The sequence below is a fragment of the Phalacrocorax aristotelis genome, chromosome 2 (genome assembly GCF_949628215.1).
Source record: "Phalacrocorax aristotelis chromosome 2, bGulAri2.1, whole genome shotgun sequence".
Taxonomy (NCBI): Eukaryota; Metazoa; Chordata; class Aves; order Suliformes; family Phalacrocoracidae; genus Phalacrocorax; species Phalacrocorax aristotelis.
In genome coordinates, this window is record NC_134277.1 from 115,786,831 (window position 1) to 115,803,285 (window position 16,455).

Here is a 16,455-nt window from a genome sequence, read left to right on the forward strand (position 1 = left end):
ATACTTTGTAGTAAAGACCTAACATTCATTTAAAGCTCTCTATATCACTCATATCCTTCCAGAGCTTCACCTCCCAGAACTGTTAAAATCAAAGACATTCAAATACACCTGACAATATGGGTAGGACTCTTGAGGGTTCTTTAACTACATGCAGGTGCCCATACCCCACTAATTATGTCAAGTCCATCCAGTAACTCTCTTCAGAGTCAACCGAAGGCCAGCACACAGCTTTAAGTATCTGCAAGTATTTGAAAGTCTGGCTCTGTTTTTAATTTTACCATATCAACAGCCAAATGCTTACGAGAAAAAGAAAATTTATGGAACACATCAACATACATAAAGAAATCAAGACACTTCAATGGTTAATAAATACAGTTAGCCCAATAAAGTACATAATCAGTTCCCCTGCCCTTCACAGTTTTTCTCTGGGTAATACAATATATCATTAAAACCTTTATATTGCAAGTTTAAGAGAAAAGGGAACATGCATCAGTATCTGCTTCTCTTTTACTTTAAATGGAAAACAGAACAAAATACTAACAAAGTAAATCATAGCCAAAGCCAAGATGACTTCTTTTAGAGTTAATTTTTTTTGACAGTGTTTACTTCTGAAAAGAATGTAATTTGTAAAATATCAGACCACTCTAAGGGAATAGCTTGAGTTACACAAGAACTTACACAGAACCCAAGCAGGCCTTTTTACCAACACCTCACCGTACCTTCCTGGAAACCTGACTGCCAAGCAGCTTGGGAAGCAGTAACTGAAAGAATTCCTGAACATTTCTTGCCAGGTGAGCTACTCTATAAATACAGATCCTCAGTGCCCCAATTCCCAATAACTTGTGGGACACCCTTGGGAAGGAGCAGAATACCCAAGGTCAGCACATTATCTGTCACCTCCCACTTAGGTCACAGGAAGTCCGGCTCCAGAGTTAAACTGGCGGGCTCCTGGTAAGCCCAAGCATCCCAGCACACTCACATTCAGGCTCCATGATTGCCAAAAAGCCAGGGTACACCTGGGATCGATAAGGCACTCTAAAAATACAGGACAAACACTTCAATATTTCTAAAGACAAAAACTGTGAATCCAGTTCCATAAAAAGAGTAGGCCGTTTCAGCTATTTTATCCCAATTCAGGAAAACCAATGTTACATGAAGAACTAAAATTCTGCTTTTCCAATAATTTTAATAGGCAGGCCATACTAAACACTTAAAATTTATGCACTGATTTCCCCATATTCCAAGCACTAAAATAATTTGGGACATTTAGAACGCAGTTTATTCCCATATATGCAATAGATTCTTTGCTAGGATCCAACAAAGCTGAAAATCTGTGAGACATACCACACTTTTATCCATGCTGGAGCCTGTTCTGTTATCATTGGAATTTTCTGCAGAGACAGCTAAATACCTGTAACAACATTTAAAAAGTTTTATTTTAGGAGTTGTTTAAAAGCAAGTTTATGAAAAAATAGAATACAATAATTGAAAAACATAATTCTCAGATTTTTTTCTCCAAAATGTGGATAAACGAAAAGTAATATAATCAGATTTTTTCATTTCTGTTATTTCATTATATTTTCTACCATTTTATTATACTTTAAGATGTAAGCGCATTTAATTTGAAAACCACATCATTTGTTGTAAAGGGTAAAACAGAAAACTGCAGTATAAGATCTTCAGAAAAAAGGATTTCCACCAAACAGTAATACAAAAACTTTTCTTTTTTTAATAACGATTTAAAAAGATCTTTGCTTTCCATGGTTACAACACTCTCATTGGCTTCCATCCCATAAATATTTATTCATGCACTTACGCAGCAAGTAGCAGCAATGAAGCGAACTCTGCAGAGATTGTGTAACTTCCAACAAAGTTACTAAGAGTTCCACACACAGAAAGTTTGCCCTGAAGCCAATGTTCTTATTTTACGTAAGCGTTTTCTAAAAATACCACAGATTTCTATTTGTTGTGAATCTGAAAAGTCAGGTAAATAAATACAAATTACTACCTTCAAATTCCTTTGGTATTTGATGGGATATTCTTGGCCTGATAACTGATCTAGAGAGATGTAAAGCACCTCTAGCTGCATCAGTAAAACTCTCCAATGTATACAAGGAGGAAGATGGACACATCATCTTTTTTGTTTCACATGCATATTTTTACATATACAAAAACCTCTCTAAAATCTCAAGGGGGTAAAAACAGAGACACCTCCAAAGCCAAATCAAATTAAACATCAAGACTGCTTTCAGATTACCAAATGACAAAGAGAAAATGGAACAGTTCCCTACAGAAAGGGACTTGCTGTCTTGAGTACAAGAAGCCACCATATTTTGCACACCAGGGCTGTTGAGCAGTGACATTGTGATATTTAAACAGGCGCAGCACCAGGTCCCTCAGAATCCACAAGAGAACACAAAAGCCAGATAGAGCCACAAAGTGTTCTCAACTAGTATTCCAAAACCTGTGTTACAGGTGAATATCAGTAATAAATAACCATATTTCCTAGTTTACAATCAATGAGATTACAGATGTAGGAAGTATTCTATACTAAAAGATGGAACTACTTCCTTTAAGGACAGAAGTCACACCATTCTCCTAGATTTCTTTTTCTTTAAACATGAATAAGACGAAATCAGAGGAGGGTGGAGATAAATGTGCAATATTTTTCTAAATATGCAATCTTTTTAATGTTTGAACTATTTTCAGCACAAAAAGGGAATAAATATTAGGATTATGTGTTTAGCAAGTAGGAATGGTCACTTCAGACTTTTCAAGACTATCACACCAGCAGAGTATTACGGGACAAAATTCAATTCTAGGACAGCATTTTAGTTCTAGTAAGCCTACAAAGTTATGATAGTATTAAGTAGCAGAGTTCTCCAATGACAGCAAAACACAGCCACTTAGTTCTCTAAATTCCTGATACTGTCCCCCAAGAAGGAAGAGGGGGAAAGGAGAAATTTTATTATTAGCAAGCTTCTGCATGCCACTTCACCTTCTTGATAATATATTCCAAAATCCTCCTGCAAGGCAAAAATTAAGACTTCTAAATTATAGACTAAAATCAGAACAGTAAGTAAAATTCCTGAACTGCTGAACTCACACAAACTTGTATGCAAAGCTTGCAAGTCCTTCTACACCTTACTATGCAGAAAGCAACAACAAATCCAACTCTTTGCAGAGATGGAAATAATTTCACCACAGGCTTGGAGAAGTGCTTCCTCTTAAATCTGATTTTCATCCTTGGATAGATATCCTTTAAGGCTTTCCTATCCAGAAATGCTATAAAAACTAATAGTCTCTATCTGACATGGTGTACTAGAAGTTTCAGCCCATTTTAAGCCTGACTGACACCCACTACAATTAACAGCAGCTTTTGAAGTAAGAAAAAGTTATCAAGATTTTTGAAGGTAGATATAGCTATATCCATAGTGCCTACAAAAATAATGACTGCTGAAAGTATGAATTAATATAATTTTAACTGATGTAATTTAAAGTCTTCTAAATAACAGTGAAAACTGTAAGACACCACAATCTCACTCTGCAATGGATGAGTTCTTTGGAAAAGAAAAAAAGAAAAATTATGAAACAGATAATAGGCAGGAGAAACTAGTTCTAGTAAGCCAAGGTTTAATTTATCACATGCAAAACACTGATGTAAAGTATGGAATCTTCATATACAGTTCAGAAACAAAGTGACATTCGTATCCCTGATTTATTACTACATATGTAATCCAGACCCAAGCCGGCAGCTCTACCTAGTAGTGGCAACAGTAAATTTTTCTTGCTTAGCTTCTGCAGCACCATACATAATAGACTTCATACAGAATAAGACATTCACAAATTCAGCATGATATTTTAAGATACTGACGATTAGCAGTACTGGTTATCATTATCGAAGTGTCAAAAGAGTATAATTTGTTAGGATTCTGAATCATTGAAAAAAATCTGAAAAGGCACATATCTAAATACTGGTTGGTAAGAGTCAGGAAAAGTGTTGACAAAAGAATACATCATTAGCTTGCTTTCCGCATACATACCGACGGTTGCTGTAGTACGTAAATCCTACAAAAGGAAGTTGGTTGCCCACAAATGCTTTTGGTATGGGAAATGTTTCTTCCTCTCCTTTGTCTTCTTCCAGATCATCAAAATTACTAGTGTCAATGTCACTACTTAAGTCAGGCACAACCGGTGCTACAGCTAGAAAAAAAGCAGAATAGCATGATAGCAATCATTGTATTACTCATGCGACACAACCAAGAATTTTTGGAGACAATTTCTCTTTGGTGTCTAAGAAAACTCTTTCCTTGGTACAGAGTAAATAAAACTTTGAATTCCATTAGTAAGAAATATGGCAGTCCTTTTACTAACATAATACTTAAGTAAGACAGATCACTGCCTCTGAGAAAAGTATTATACTTACTGTCTCTGAGAGTTTCCCAAGCCCATTGATCGTTTTTGAAGAAAAGGTGCCGTTTTATTTCTTCTACGCCATTTCGTCCTAGCCTCACTTCCCTGTTAAAGAGTGTTTTCATTAAGCATGGAAGATTACATAAATTATTCTGCAGCCCCATTCTAAGGCATAATCTAACAACAAAGACAAAAAATTACCTCTCAAACTAAGTAAGAAATAGACATATCTCCAAGTTTTCATATAAAGATATCTATAGGAGCACAGCAGCTACATTTCAGAACACAGTCTGGTTTTAAGTCTGGTCCATAAGTCCTGCTGCTACCGCTTCCACCATCACAGACTGGCTATGCAGCTGCCAAGCAGCAGCTAGGTTCCACTTTTTCTAGGAATTCATGCTACCGTTTCAATCCCAAGCAAGCCCAGTGAACACAGCAGCCCCCCTCCTTCGTAGCAACAGTTCTCAAGCAAAGGTTAATGCTTACATTAGTAAGTAGCACAGGTACAACAGGAATGTAGTCACAAAGTGAAACAGACCTAACACACACATTTCAGATGGGCTTCCTTTGAGCTGACTCCACCCTGATCCTGAATGCCTACTAAGAGCTAGGGGCACTCCTGAAATGCACCTTTTGCTTTAGCTTCACCCAAAAGGAATCTGTTTTGCGTGCCCCTCAGCGCTGTGCAACACAGACCAAGGTAACAGTAGCTGTTACTAAGGAGTAGCACTTCAAATTTATAAGGTAAACATACCCATAGTAGCAGCTACCACCATAAAGAAGAGCAGTAACCAGTAACTCCCAAATGCTCACTTCCATTGAGCAGTTTTTAGAAACCCACACAAAACAAATATATATTAAAAAAATATATATACACACATATGTTTTTTCAACATGAGAACAAGTTCTCTTAATGAAGGCTTACTTTCCTTTTGAGTAAAGTTGAAATCTTACCTATCTGTTAGAAAGGCACAAATAAGATTTTTCGCCTCTTTAGAAATATCATTGTCATCAGGGAAAGTAAGGGAGTTCTTATGGTTCATAATCTTACTGTATGTTCCAACCAAAGAATCTGCATAAAATGGTGTATCACCTGAAAAAGCAATGAAAACATTAAAAAGCAGATCAAAAGTATTGTAGATTTGATTTATAATATTTTAACTACATATGCAACAATGGAAGTAACTAAGTGAACAAGAGGCAAGGACAAATACTTGTGAAATGTGGTAGAATATTTCTAAAACATATTCTATAAATACCATGATCAATAAACCACAGCTTATGTCAGAAGATTAATAAATTAAACAGTTAAAAACAGTGATTTTAACATAGAGACTAGTTAAGTAGTGCAGGCAGTTCTGATTACCCTACTACTCACCTACAAGCATCTCATACAAAAAGACTCCAACTGACCACCAGTCACATTCTCGCCCATAGTAACCATCACCACCCTGGGACTTCAATACTTCAGGAGAGATATAGTCTGGTGTTCCCACAGCTGTATCACATCGTACCATACCTTCCTATAAAGAAGAGGAAAACAGCCAGGCCTAAATATAAGATCCAAAATTGCAAGCCATTTCCAGGAGTTCATGCAACCGAAGCAACATCAACAGGTCAACATGCATTTTTGTCAACAAATGTTCTTTTTTGAATGGGTATTTTAACATTTTTAAATTCTAAGCTACTAAATCCAGAACAAAGCACCAGATTTGTCAAATGCAGTGAAAGCTACTTTTAAAACCTCAGTTAATATCCAAGAAGTAATCAGAATTGCATTTAGACCCTGTAAACACTGCACAGCCTCTCCTGCTACTGCCGGTATAAATTGTGTCATGTACCATAAACAGGGAAAGCTCCTCTATTAGCATAAATGGGTCAACATCAGGGACTTTGTTGAGAGGATCAGCTAAAGTGTATGTTTTCACGTCCTACCCAGTATCCTTAATGCCAGGAAGACTAAATGTAGACAGGGTCTTGAAACTCTAAGTAGACAGACTCCAAAACAGGTAACAGGTGAAAGGAACATTTGACATTCCTCACACTCCTGAGAAAGGGCTGGCAGAACAGAGATGAGTCACACTGAAACTGGCATCTGGAATACTGCAGCTGCAACCACATGCCACTTTCCAGTGCCATTCAGGCACTTCTGAAATAATCCCATGCCATTCCTAAGAAATGGATCAGTAGAAAAACTTGCATAAAAATACATAAGTAAATACAACAAATATAAATCCAGTGTTGCAGATGCAGAACATCCAGAATGCTCCTAAATTAAGCTCCTGTGCAAAGCCGTTTCCCTCCCACAGAGTAACCTTCCTCTTTCAAAACTCCAGACTAGGCTCAAGACTACTCCGCTTGCTTTGTTTAGAACAGCACAAATGTAACGTGTTGTTGACACAAGTTTACTTCTGTAATGCTAATATACAGCAAAGTTGCATAATATTTTTCTTTTCTTTTTTTGGCACTTACAGCTGAAACGCTAGGATAATGTTTTTTTGTATTTCAAAATTCCTCATTGTTAAGAACACAATCAGTCAAGGATAAATCTGTATTAAGACAAAATAAAGCCAAATTTTGTGTAGGCTATTCCACTGAAGTGGACTGTTTGCAACTTGAGGCAAATCCTTGAATTTGCACACATAACCTGCACTTGGTTTTCACTGGTGCCTTTTATTTATGGCAAAGTGGCTAATTACAGTGATTTATTGAAAACTCCTGGAATACAGTGAGAACACAATGTACATATTACACAGACACTATTAAGTACCATGTATTTCAGGTTGTTTTCCTCATATGTATGTGCAAGCTGACACAAACCAGATTTTTGTGTAGGGACCAACAGTGCTTCACAGTATGTGAAATAATGTTGTAAAATATTGTTTTTGTGACCTCAGGATACATTTTTTTAACATGAATAATTCTATTACATTCTTTAACCTATTTCCTTTGGATTTGCCCATTCACTACATCAGCATATGGCTAATAGGTACAACTGGGATTCAGTGACTTGTACGTCAGGTTTGATTCTTTTATTACTGACATGCTACGTAAAAATAATATCACTTCTTTGCATTAAATTTTTATTTAAAAAAGACTTAAATAATCCAGAGGATCTAGAGACAAAGACTTGACTACAGAAAGTTCCTCTAGGAAACCATATATAAGTTGATACTGTCCCTACTTAAAAAACCATTTCTGCATTCTACATTTCCATTGAATAGGATGCATAAAGAATAGTAATGGAAACAGAGTGGAATTTTTTACTTTTCTCATCTAGCTAAAAATCTTTCAGTATATTTTCTTTTCACTTTTAAGTATGTTTTCCTTTCACAAACAGGGAAGTGAATTTAAAAACATGTTTACCTTGTTCATCTTCATACAAGTACCAAAATCTGCTAGTTTTAAATGACCAGCTTTATCTAGCAGCATATTATCAGGCTTCACATCTCTGAAAGGAGAAAAATATATACATTTGAAAGTAAATAAATCAATTTAACTTATGAAAACAATAATAGTCAACTATTTTTCAGATACAACATTGCAAGGAAAACCACCAACATGAAAGCACAACTATTTCCTCTGGTTTTTTTTCTGCTTTTTCTAAGTGTCATGTCCAACACAAACTGCTGAACTACAACATTTCAAAGAATTATAAAGGATGTGGGAATATAGTCTCAAGTCACCAAATTTAACAAATCTGGACATTAACGTTGAACCTCAAGTTCCTAACGAACACTCACTGGTTGAAGTACCTCTCCACTAGGATCTAGCTACAGAAAAAAAAACATTCTGGTTCTGAGTTAGCTACCTCAAACAGACCTTGAAAACATAGCTTCTTCTCTGTACCACTTCTATTTATGGGAACAAACAGATGTCATTTTCAGAATCACATTAATTTGAACAAATATTTTTCCATGGCTCAAAAGCATTGCCTTATGCCCTTTTCCACAAAGTACTTTTGTTATAGAAGTTTTCATAAAGTAACTGGTAATTATTATTAAATATACTGAAGCAGAATAATAGTAGGAAACAATCACGAAGAAAGCATAACATGAATTTCAGAAGAAAGTATATTTCTGGGACCTCAAAGGAAAACTCTGGCCATAAGTGTGAAATGAAGCGCAGTGGAAATATATCAGTATAATCACAGGATAATTTTGGGTGGGAGGGATTTTTGTAAGATCCCTGGTTCAACTGCCTGATCAAATTACAGCTAACAAAGTTAGATTCAACTTCAAAGTTATATTAGGTTCCTCAGGGTCAAATCCAGTCAAGTTTTGATTTTTTTTTTCAAGGATGGAGATTCCACAGCCTCTCTAGGACTCTCTTGCTCTGTTTCATCACCCTCATAGTGAAAAAATAATTCCTAATGAAAGGCTAGATATTCCCTTGCTGCAACTTGTGCCATCCATTGCCTTTCATGTTTCCAGTGTGCAACTTCAAATCTGGTTCCACCTTTTCCACAAAGTCTTGCTGGGCAACTGATGACTGATGCTTTCTGTCTCACCTGAACACTGTTCATGTTTTGAATGAAAATCTAGTGCTAACCCCAGCATCAACCCTCTGAGGAACTGCTGGTAGTTGACTGGACATTGTGGTACTGAGCACAACCCTTTGTTCTACCTATTCAAACCTTATCTTTCCCATCTGGCTACATGAAAAACCTTGCTAAAGTCCAGACAAACACCAGACACTGCTCTCCCCTCATCAGTGGAGCCCATCTCATCATAGAAGGCAATCGGGTTGGTAAAGCATGCTTTACCCTTGGTAAATCCATGCAGGTTGTTCCCAGTCACTTTCCCATCCACGTGTTTGGAAATGGTCTTCTGAGAATTTACTCTGTAAGATTCCCAAAGACTGCCCTGAGGCTGATCAGCCTGCAGTTCCCCTGATCCTCCCCTCCTTTCCCTTCTTAGGGCAAGATGGGTGCACCATTTGCTTCTTTCCAGTCATGAGGAATCTCCCAATTTCTGCAACCTTTTAAAGGTGACAGAGAGCAGTCTTATAAGGATACTGGCCAGCTCCCTCATGACCCTTGGTACATCCCACCTGGTGCCTTGGTTGTGCATATGTCCAGTTTGCATAACTGGGACTCAGCTTGATCACCCTCTGCCACCGTAATGCTTCACTCTCCCAGGCTCTGCCACTAGGCACAGGGACCTGAGGGGCTTTAAAGCAGATCTTATCAACGAAGGCTGAGGCAAAGATGGCAGCCTCAACGGTTTCCATGCCCTTTGTCACTAGGTCCCCGATCCAGTAAGCAGTGAGCCCACATTTTCATCAGTTTCCTTTCATTCTTCAGATTTGATCAGACTCACACCAGTGGAAAACAAATTCCAAAAGATCTGGTGGCTGATGTCAAAATAATCTAAATTTTCAGGAAAAAAACTTGCTGTGCTGCTGGCAACTTCTAATGCCTGCATTCTAAAGCTTCCAATACACACAAACAAATGGTTCGTTCAGCCAGACAATTTAACCATTAGATGTAGCATAGCTACATAATTAATGATGCCCTAGATCTTACTTGAGCAACAGATTAGTAGTTTGGTTTGCTTTGCTTTTGCTTTTTTTGCAAAAGCTTATGTGTTAACACTGATCTTCTGGCCAGATTACAAACTGAGAATATTTATACTATGTCTTCCTCAAAATCTCCCTGTATTGCCTGTTGAAAAAATTATTATTATGCTCCTAGTTAATACAACTGAAAGCTAACAACAGATAAAAGTTCAAATATCAAAAAGGAAACTTCTCAACCTATCCAAGAAGTGACTACATTTTGCTTTAGGGCATGTACATAAAATGAAACGAAGTCAAGTCTCAATTTTCCATCTTGCCCCTTACAAGAAAACATGTGGCTGGGAGATTTTCCTCACAGTGTTCACAGATTCTTGTTTAATGGGTCACTGATGCCAGCTGAGGCTTCAAATGCAGAACAGAGAGTTAATAATTCCTAACAGCAGATACTACTGCTAACAAATTCCCAAAACAGGTTTTTCTAATCACAAGACAAGAACCATTTCAGGGCCAACATGTTCACACCACTTTAGTTCTTGTATCTCTTGGTGAAGTGGGACAATTTTATCAATCCCCAAACTGAGGAACATCAGCCTGCTGAAAACCTTTATTTTGACTGTATCACCTTAGACTAGTAGTTTCTGATGGCAAGAACCTTTGAGGTTGTAAGATGAAATAATAAAGAAGTAACATCATAAATTTTAAAAATGCCTAAACAATTACTGAAGTCATGCTGGCACACCAGCAATAAAACAACACTATGTAACAGCACTTTTCTCTTTTTCACCTGTGTATAAAACCCATTGAGTGAATTGCATCTAATGCAAGTACAACTTCAGCAGTGTAAAATCTTGCCCATTTCTCCGGAACATCGTAGTTGCTCATTAAATTCACAAGGTCCCCACCAGGCATGTATTCCATCACCATGTAAAGGTAACGGTCATCTTGGAATGCATAAAATAACTGTAAAAAGCAAATAAACAAAAAACAAGTCACTCAAAGTTCCAGTTATCTTTAATCTTTTGCATGTCGGAAATCAAAGGAATTTCTGCACAACCTGATTTACAGAGTAACAGAATTACTACAACTACTGCAGCAGCTTTGCAGACCTCCTGAAAAGGAATTAATCTCTAGGTAAATTTCAGCCAGATATCCCATCCCTTTATATGACAATGATAACAAATTAAGATTAGTGAATTTGGTACAATAAACTTTGAGACAATTTCAAAGAATGCTCATTGCGTAAGAGGAGAAAATGCTTCCTTGTTCACTGGGGTGCTAGCTGATAAATACGTAACCATAAATCTACTGTGTTGCAAACATCTGCCTGATTCTTTTTGTGTTATCACTAAATATTTATTATTCTATTGTCAATGTATTTATTGTTTAGCAAGCGAGCCTAAATTTTAAACAATTAAGTACAAATATTTCCCTTACAGTTATCAATGCTCTGCTCAACATGAGTAGTGCAAGTATTTTTAAGTTTCCTAACTTAAAACCTTTTGAAAATCACAAAAGTACTGTTCTGGACAATCACTCCCAGATAGGTAGTAATGTAGTTACTTATTTGATCTAAGTAAATTTAAATGCTTTTGTTTAATTCTAACCTAACAGAAGAATTTACACGCTTAAGGGTAAGAACAGTTTAAATGAACAAGTTAACATGTGCACACATAATGCATGATGATTGCTTCAGGCTTGCTCCTTATAAACTTCAAAGGCAGCAATGCCTCCCAAAAAACTGTCAGTGATAACCTGAAATGAGGAAAAAATAACCCGAGTGGGTGTAATCTGCAGTCAAATATACACACAGAGTTAGAATATACAGAAGTTGTGTCTTAAGCATATCTTTCTGGTATGCTGGATGCCTCAAGAATTACTAGAGCACAGGCTCACCAATACGTATCTGGCAAAGAGTTTTAATAATAAACAGAATAGCTTATCTTGTAAATGTTATGACAAAATACAGTTTTGAAGCAAGTGCAGTATCCGCTGTCCTAATCTTAATAATATATTTGCCTGGCAGACCAACGTAACCAAAACAGGACTTTGAAAAGCTAAAAATGAAAACATGAATATCCAACCCATGCAGTGTTGTAATGAAACTATTCTACAATGACAATATTTTAAAAAGAATACCACTGTACCTGAACAACCCAGGGACTGTTAGCAAAAGCCATAATATCCCTTTCTTCCCAGAAGAATGCAGAATCTGATCTTTTTATCATCTCAAATTTGCTCAAAAGCTTCATAGCATACACTCTCCTTGAGGATTTATGCCTTACCTATGAAGATAAGCGTGACATACAGAACACATTAATTTGCCACATGAACATATGAAGAACACCACTGAATATATTACTTTTCCTGCTTCACTATTTAACAAGTTTTATAAGACTCTTCACATTTTTGTAAAAAATTATATATTGTAGGTATACAGGATAATTACATTCCATATCTGAACAATATATTCATTGGTCTTGAAATACTTGCTAGGACTATTCAACATAGAAGCCCACAGGCAAAACAGTCACTTTGTGATTTGCAGGTATGTGTCTTTGAAAGGACAATTATTGGCACTTTAAATACTATAAAGTTAGAACTATAAGCATTTTCCAGAGTACAGTAGCAGAAATGTATAGTTGCTGCCATATTTCCAGTTTCTCCCACCAGTTCTCACTTCAGTAAAGCAGAATGAACAATCCTGGTTGCTAATCTATCACAAACACACATTATCTGTCATCTGTGAGAACTGTGTCCACAAAAATCTAGTGTAGTCCCTTAACTGGCAGAAATTCTTCTAGTCCTGAAGATTTGTTCAAGTGTCCATGTATACAGTGGCAAAGGCTAATTTTCTTGATTATAAGGAATACATGTTCCATTTTATTTTAATAGAGAAGCATGACTGCAATGCAAAACAAGTACTTGTGCTCTTTGAGAGTACTGAAAGATGAGATTCTCAAAAACATTTCCATGGTATAAAAAGAAAGAAAATTTCACTGAGCTACAAGCTATAATATTACAAGACTGCATCTTCTGAACACTGTATTCAGAAATAGATGCATGAGCAAATACAACAGAATAGATTGAAAAGTACAAATAGAAACAGAACTTACCAGCTGAACCTCCCCAAATGCCCCTCTACCGATCACCTTCACCACTTCATAATCTTCAGCTTTCATGCGCAGATCTCTCATTTTATTTACTGTGTCTTTATCTACATAAAAGAAAATTCACATTTCATATATAATCAATTTAATTAAACCCATTCATCTCACATCAATTTTCATAGTTATTAGAAGATGTGCTGCTTGAAGAGAGGACTTCCTTTTGAACCTACCTTCCGATTGGAAGCCCCTCTGCAGAATGCATGACCTCATTCTCATTACCACAGTAACCAAAAGCTGACATAAACATAATGCAATGACTACTGTACAATCAAATTACTGGAGATCTTAATTTGGGAATTTCTTTTAAAATAATTACCTGCCAAAAAAAGTTATGCAAAAATTTCATATCCAGCATGATCTTGCTTGTAAGCTGATCAGTATAAAAGATTATTTCTGGATAAATATACAACACATCTGAGAAAATATCATAAAATACAGATATGAGACACTTGAAGGAACTCTTTTAAAAAATAAGCTTTCACTTTTATGCACTTTTATTATTCTAATACAAAAAAAAGTAGATTTTAATTTAAAACATGCACTGGGAATCATTGCAATTATTTATATAAACCTGTCATTCTATAAACTACAATAATTTACAAACTCCCAGTGGGCAGATATTCTAATTCCAAATTTGGTCAAAGATTAAAACGGTCTATTTTAATCCATGTGGGTCAACACTAGCATGAGATTACATGGAAAAGCTTCATGCTTCAGCATTTCTAAAAGCAAGGAACATCTACTAAAACAGATATGCATCTAATAAAATAAATTATGCAATGATATTTTGTTTTCAAAAATAATATTCTAAACTTAAAAGCCAAGCTTAGAAATAACGAAGGACAGGGGAAGAGAAAGAAGAAGAAATGTCACTTTTTAAATTCATATTTAAAAAAAAATTAGTAGGCAGACAACACAGAATTACTGTTAGATTTCTACCTACACTGGCCATTGTCTAAAACAAAAGCAGCATATGTACAATTAAAATTCAGTAAGATTTTATTGCTGCAACAAGAACAAACATAGCTTTGTTTGAACAAGTACTCCATGGCATTGCTGTCTAATGTAATGCCATCCCATTACAATGCAGCATACCACTAGCTGATTTCAATAAAATATATTGAAATGGTAAATTCTGACAAATTATTTCACACAAGGATCAAAATATTCAGTAATTTGAAAAAAAATAATGAATTGCCTTATTTGCCCTGGTGAAAACTGACCTATAGTGGAGGATGAGTAAGACTGCAAGGAAGTAAAATGCAGCAATTCTCACAACAACAATTTTCTAGTTATTGTGAACTTACTGCCTAGTAACCTCACAACAGGAAATCTCGCAAAAGAAAGCCTGGCACAGTACAAATCCTTTAAGTGGTTTTCAATCACAAGCCTCACCTATGGCCAAAACTGAACTAAGGAAAATATGTCTGAAGAGCAATCTAAACTAAAGATTTCTAAATAATGTAAACCGGGCTTCTGAGCAGTTGCAAATTGCAATTTACTGCTTGAGAGACATACTAGTGCTTGATTATCTTCAGACAGTATGTTACAGTAACAACAGTGTTGAAAATTCAGCCTCCATATGCTAAAATCTGTTAAACAAGGTTTATCAGGCTGCAGCATATTTAAATAGGCAGTTCCTTATCTCTCACTAACAGCTTACACGGTATGAACAGGTAGGGTAGCTCCCATGGCAAACGACTGCATTCTCCAACTTGCCCTGAAGTTTGATTATAAGCTTAGATGCTGTCTTGAAATAAACTGAGGCCCTGCTGCAAAGTAGGACTCTCAGCCATCTTTAATATTGATTTATTTATTCTTTTAACTCTATATGGTAGAATATTCATCAGGTTCTACATTTGCAAAAACAACCCTCATGACTTTAGGCAGTAGAAGCAGATTTTGGAGGCTCCACAAATATACAATGTAAACAAGAGAAAAATAAAAGGGTATAAGGACTGGCTTATAGGGCAATCACTCTATAAAATAAAGGAAGCAAGCTCCCATTATATTTGCAATCTCAAAATTTATTTTTAAGTTCTAGAACAATGGTGCAAACTGTTTGGATAGCTAATACTGCAAAAAGATATTTTAAACAGTTTTCTATTAGAACTAAAATAAATATGAAAATGTTCCTATATGTCCTTTTTTTTTTTTTTTTTTAATAGAAATACGAGACAAACTAGGCTTCACAGTTCCCTCTAAGGACACTACTCACACATCCACAGCTTGCTTTCATATTTCAGTAAACACAGCAAGATTAGTGTTCTAGAGGCAGTTTGAAGTGAAATAATACGGTCTATTCTCCACCTTCATATTACTTCAGGTCACATCTTGCACAGTATATAATTTACACCTACAAGATATTCATTGTCAGACCATAAAACTAAGTTTTCTCTTCCTTCACTCAGCCCCAATTGCAAAAGGAAGGCTATTCGAGACTCACTAGGATTTCACTATTCATAAAAATTACATTCAAGTTATCTGTTGCAATGAGTATTTCCTTTGCCTAATACAACTTCTCTTTTCTCCAAGAGTTTCACCACGCCTTCTCTGTAAATAACTCAGTACACAATGTACGATATCAAATATAGTTTGAACTGTGAAAAGTTAAACAGAAGATTTGAAACTAGGTCCTTCAGCCACCAGTTTCCGTGCACGTGAGGCATCAAGTAGATCTAGTGGATTCATATATTCCCACAAATGGGGAATAATATAAAATAAAACCCACAAGTTTACTATCATTGCTTACAGTTGCACCAAGTAAACTATTTGAAAACACCTTGGAAACAGAAACAAAAACATAGTTTTCAATGAAGCAAAGACAAAAGTTATTTTAATTAAATTACTTTATATTTGCCACAAAAGCCATTCATTACAACATTTAACTGAGATGCTTAAGCTGGTAAAAACCTAGTAACATTAGTTTAATTTCAAGGCTTGCCTTTTTGGTTTGGGGTTGGTTTTTTTTCTAAGTACAAAAAATTACAGAACTATGACTTCAATTAAAAACAAATCAAAATTATTAATTTAAAATTTTATTACAGGGTAGAACGTGCAGGAAATCTTGTAGTGGAAAAATATAGTGTAAATACAGAGAAGAAGAATGCAGACATATCAGCTGCATGCACAAGTAAATACAGCAGTATATGAAGTTTATGGAGGAATGAAAAGAGACCTTTTACACTAAAAGTCTACAAAACACATGCTCCAGTCTGTCAGTGAACAAATTTTTAATATGATTTCTTGATGCTGTATACATGTTATGTCATTTTACTGTTAATTTCTTATTATATATGAGCATATGAAATTTCAAAGCAAGCTATGGGAATCCAGAAGGTTGCCAATGACAAAG

At 35.8% G+C, this 16,455-nt stretch overlaps 1 protein-coding gene across 2 annotated transcripts in view; it reads right to left on the bottom strand.

The window, feature by feature from the left end:
* The window catches only part of ROCK1 (Rho associated coiled-coil containing protein kinase 1), a 90,604-nt gene that overhangs the window by 42,631 nt on the left and 31,518 nt on the right, over positions 1–16,455 (bottom strand). For both annotated transcript variants that reach the window (XM_075084790.1, XM_075084791.1), the window contains 9 exons: positions 13,047–13,147; positions 12,078–12,215; positions 10,718–10,893; positions 7,780–7,864; positions 5,792–5,936; positions 5,368–5,506; positions 4,427–4,518; positions 4,044–4,203; positions 1,345–1,411 (listed from right to left, as the gene is read on the bottom strand). In XM_075084790.1, the coding sequence (XP_074940891.1) occupies positions 1,345–1,411; positions 4,044–4,203; positions 4,427–4,518; positions 5,368–5,506; positions 5,792–5,936; positions 7,780–7,864; positions 10,718–10,893; positions 12,078–12,215; positions 13,047–13,147 (1,103 nt within the window). The remainder of the gene's footprint in view (positions 1–1,344; positions 1,412–4,043; positions 4,204–4,426; positions 4,519–5,367; positions 5,507–5,791; positions 5,937–7,779; positions 7,865–10,717; positions 10,894–12,077; positions 12,216–13,046; positions 13,148–16,455) is intronic.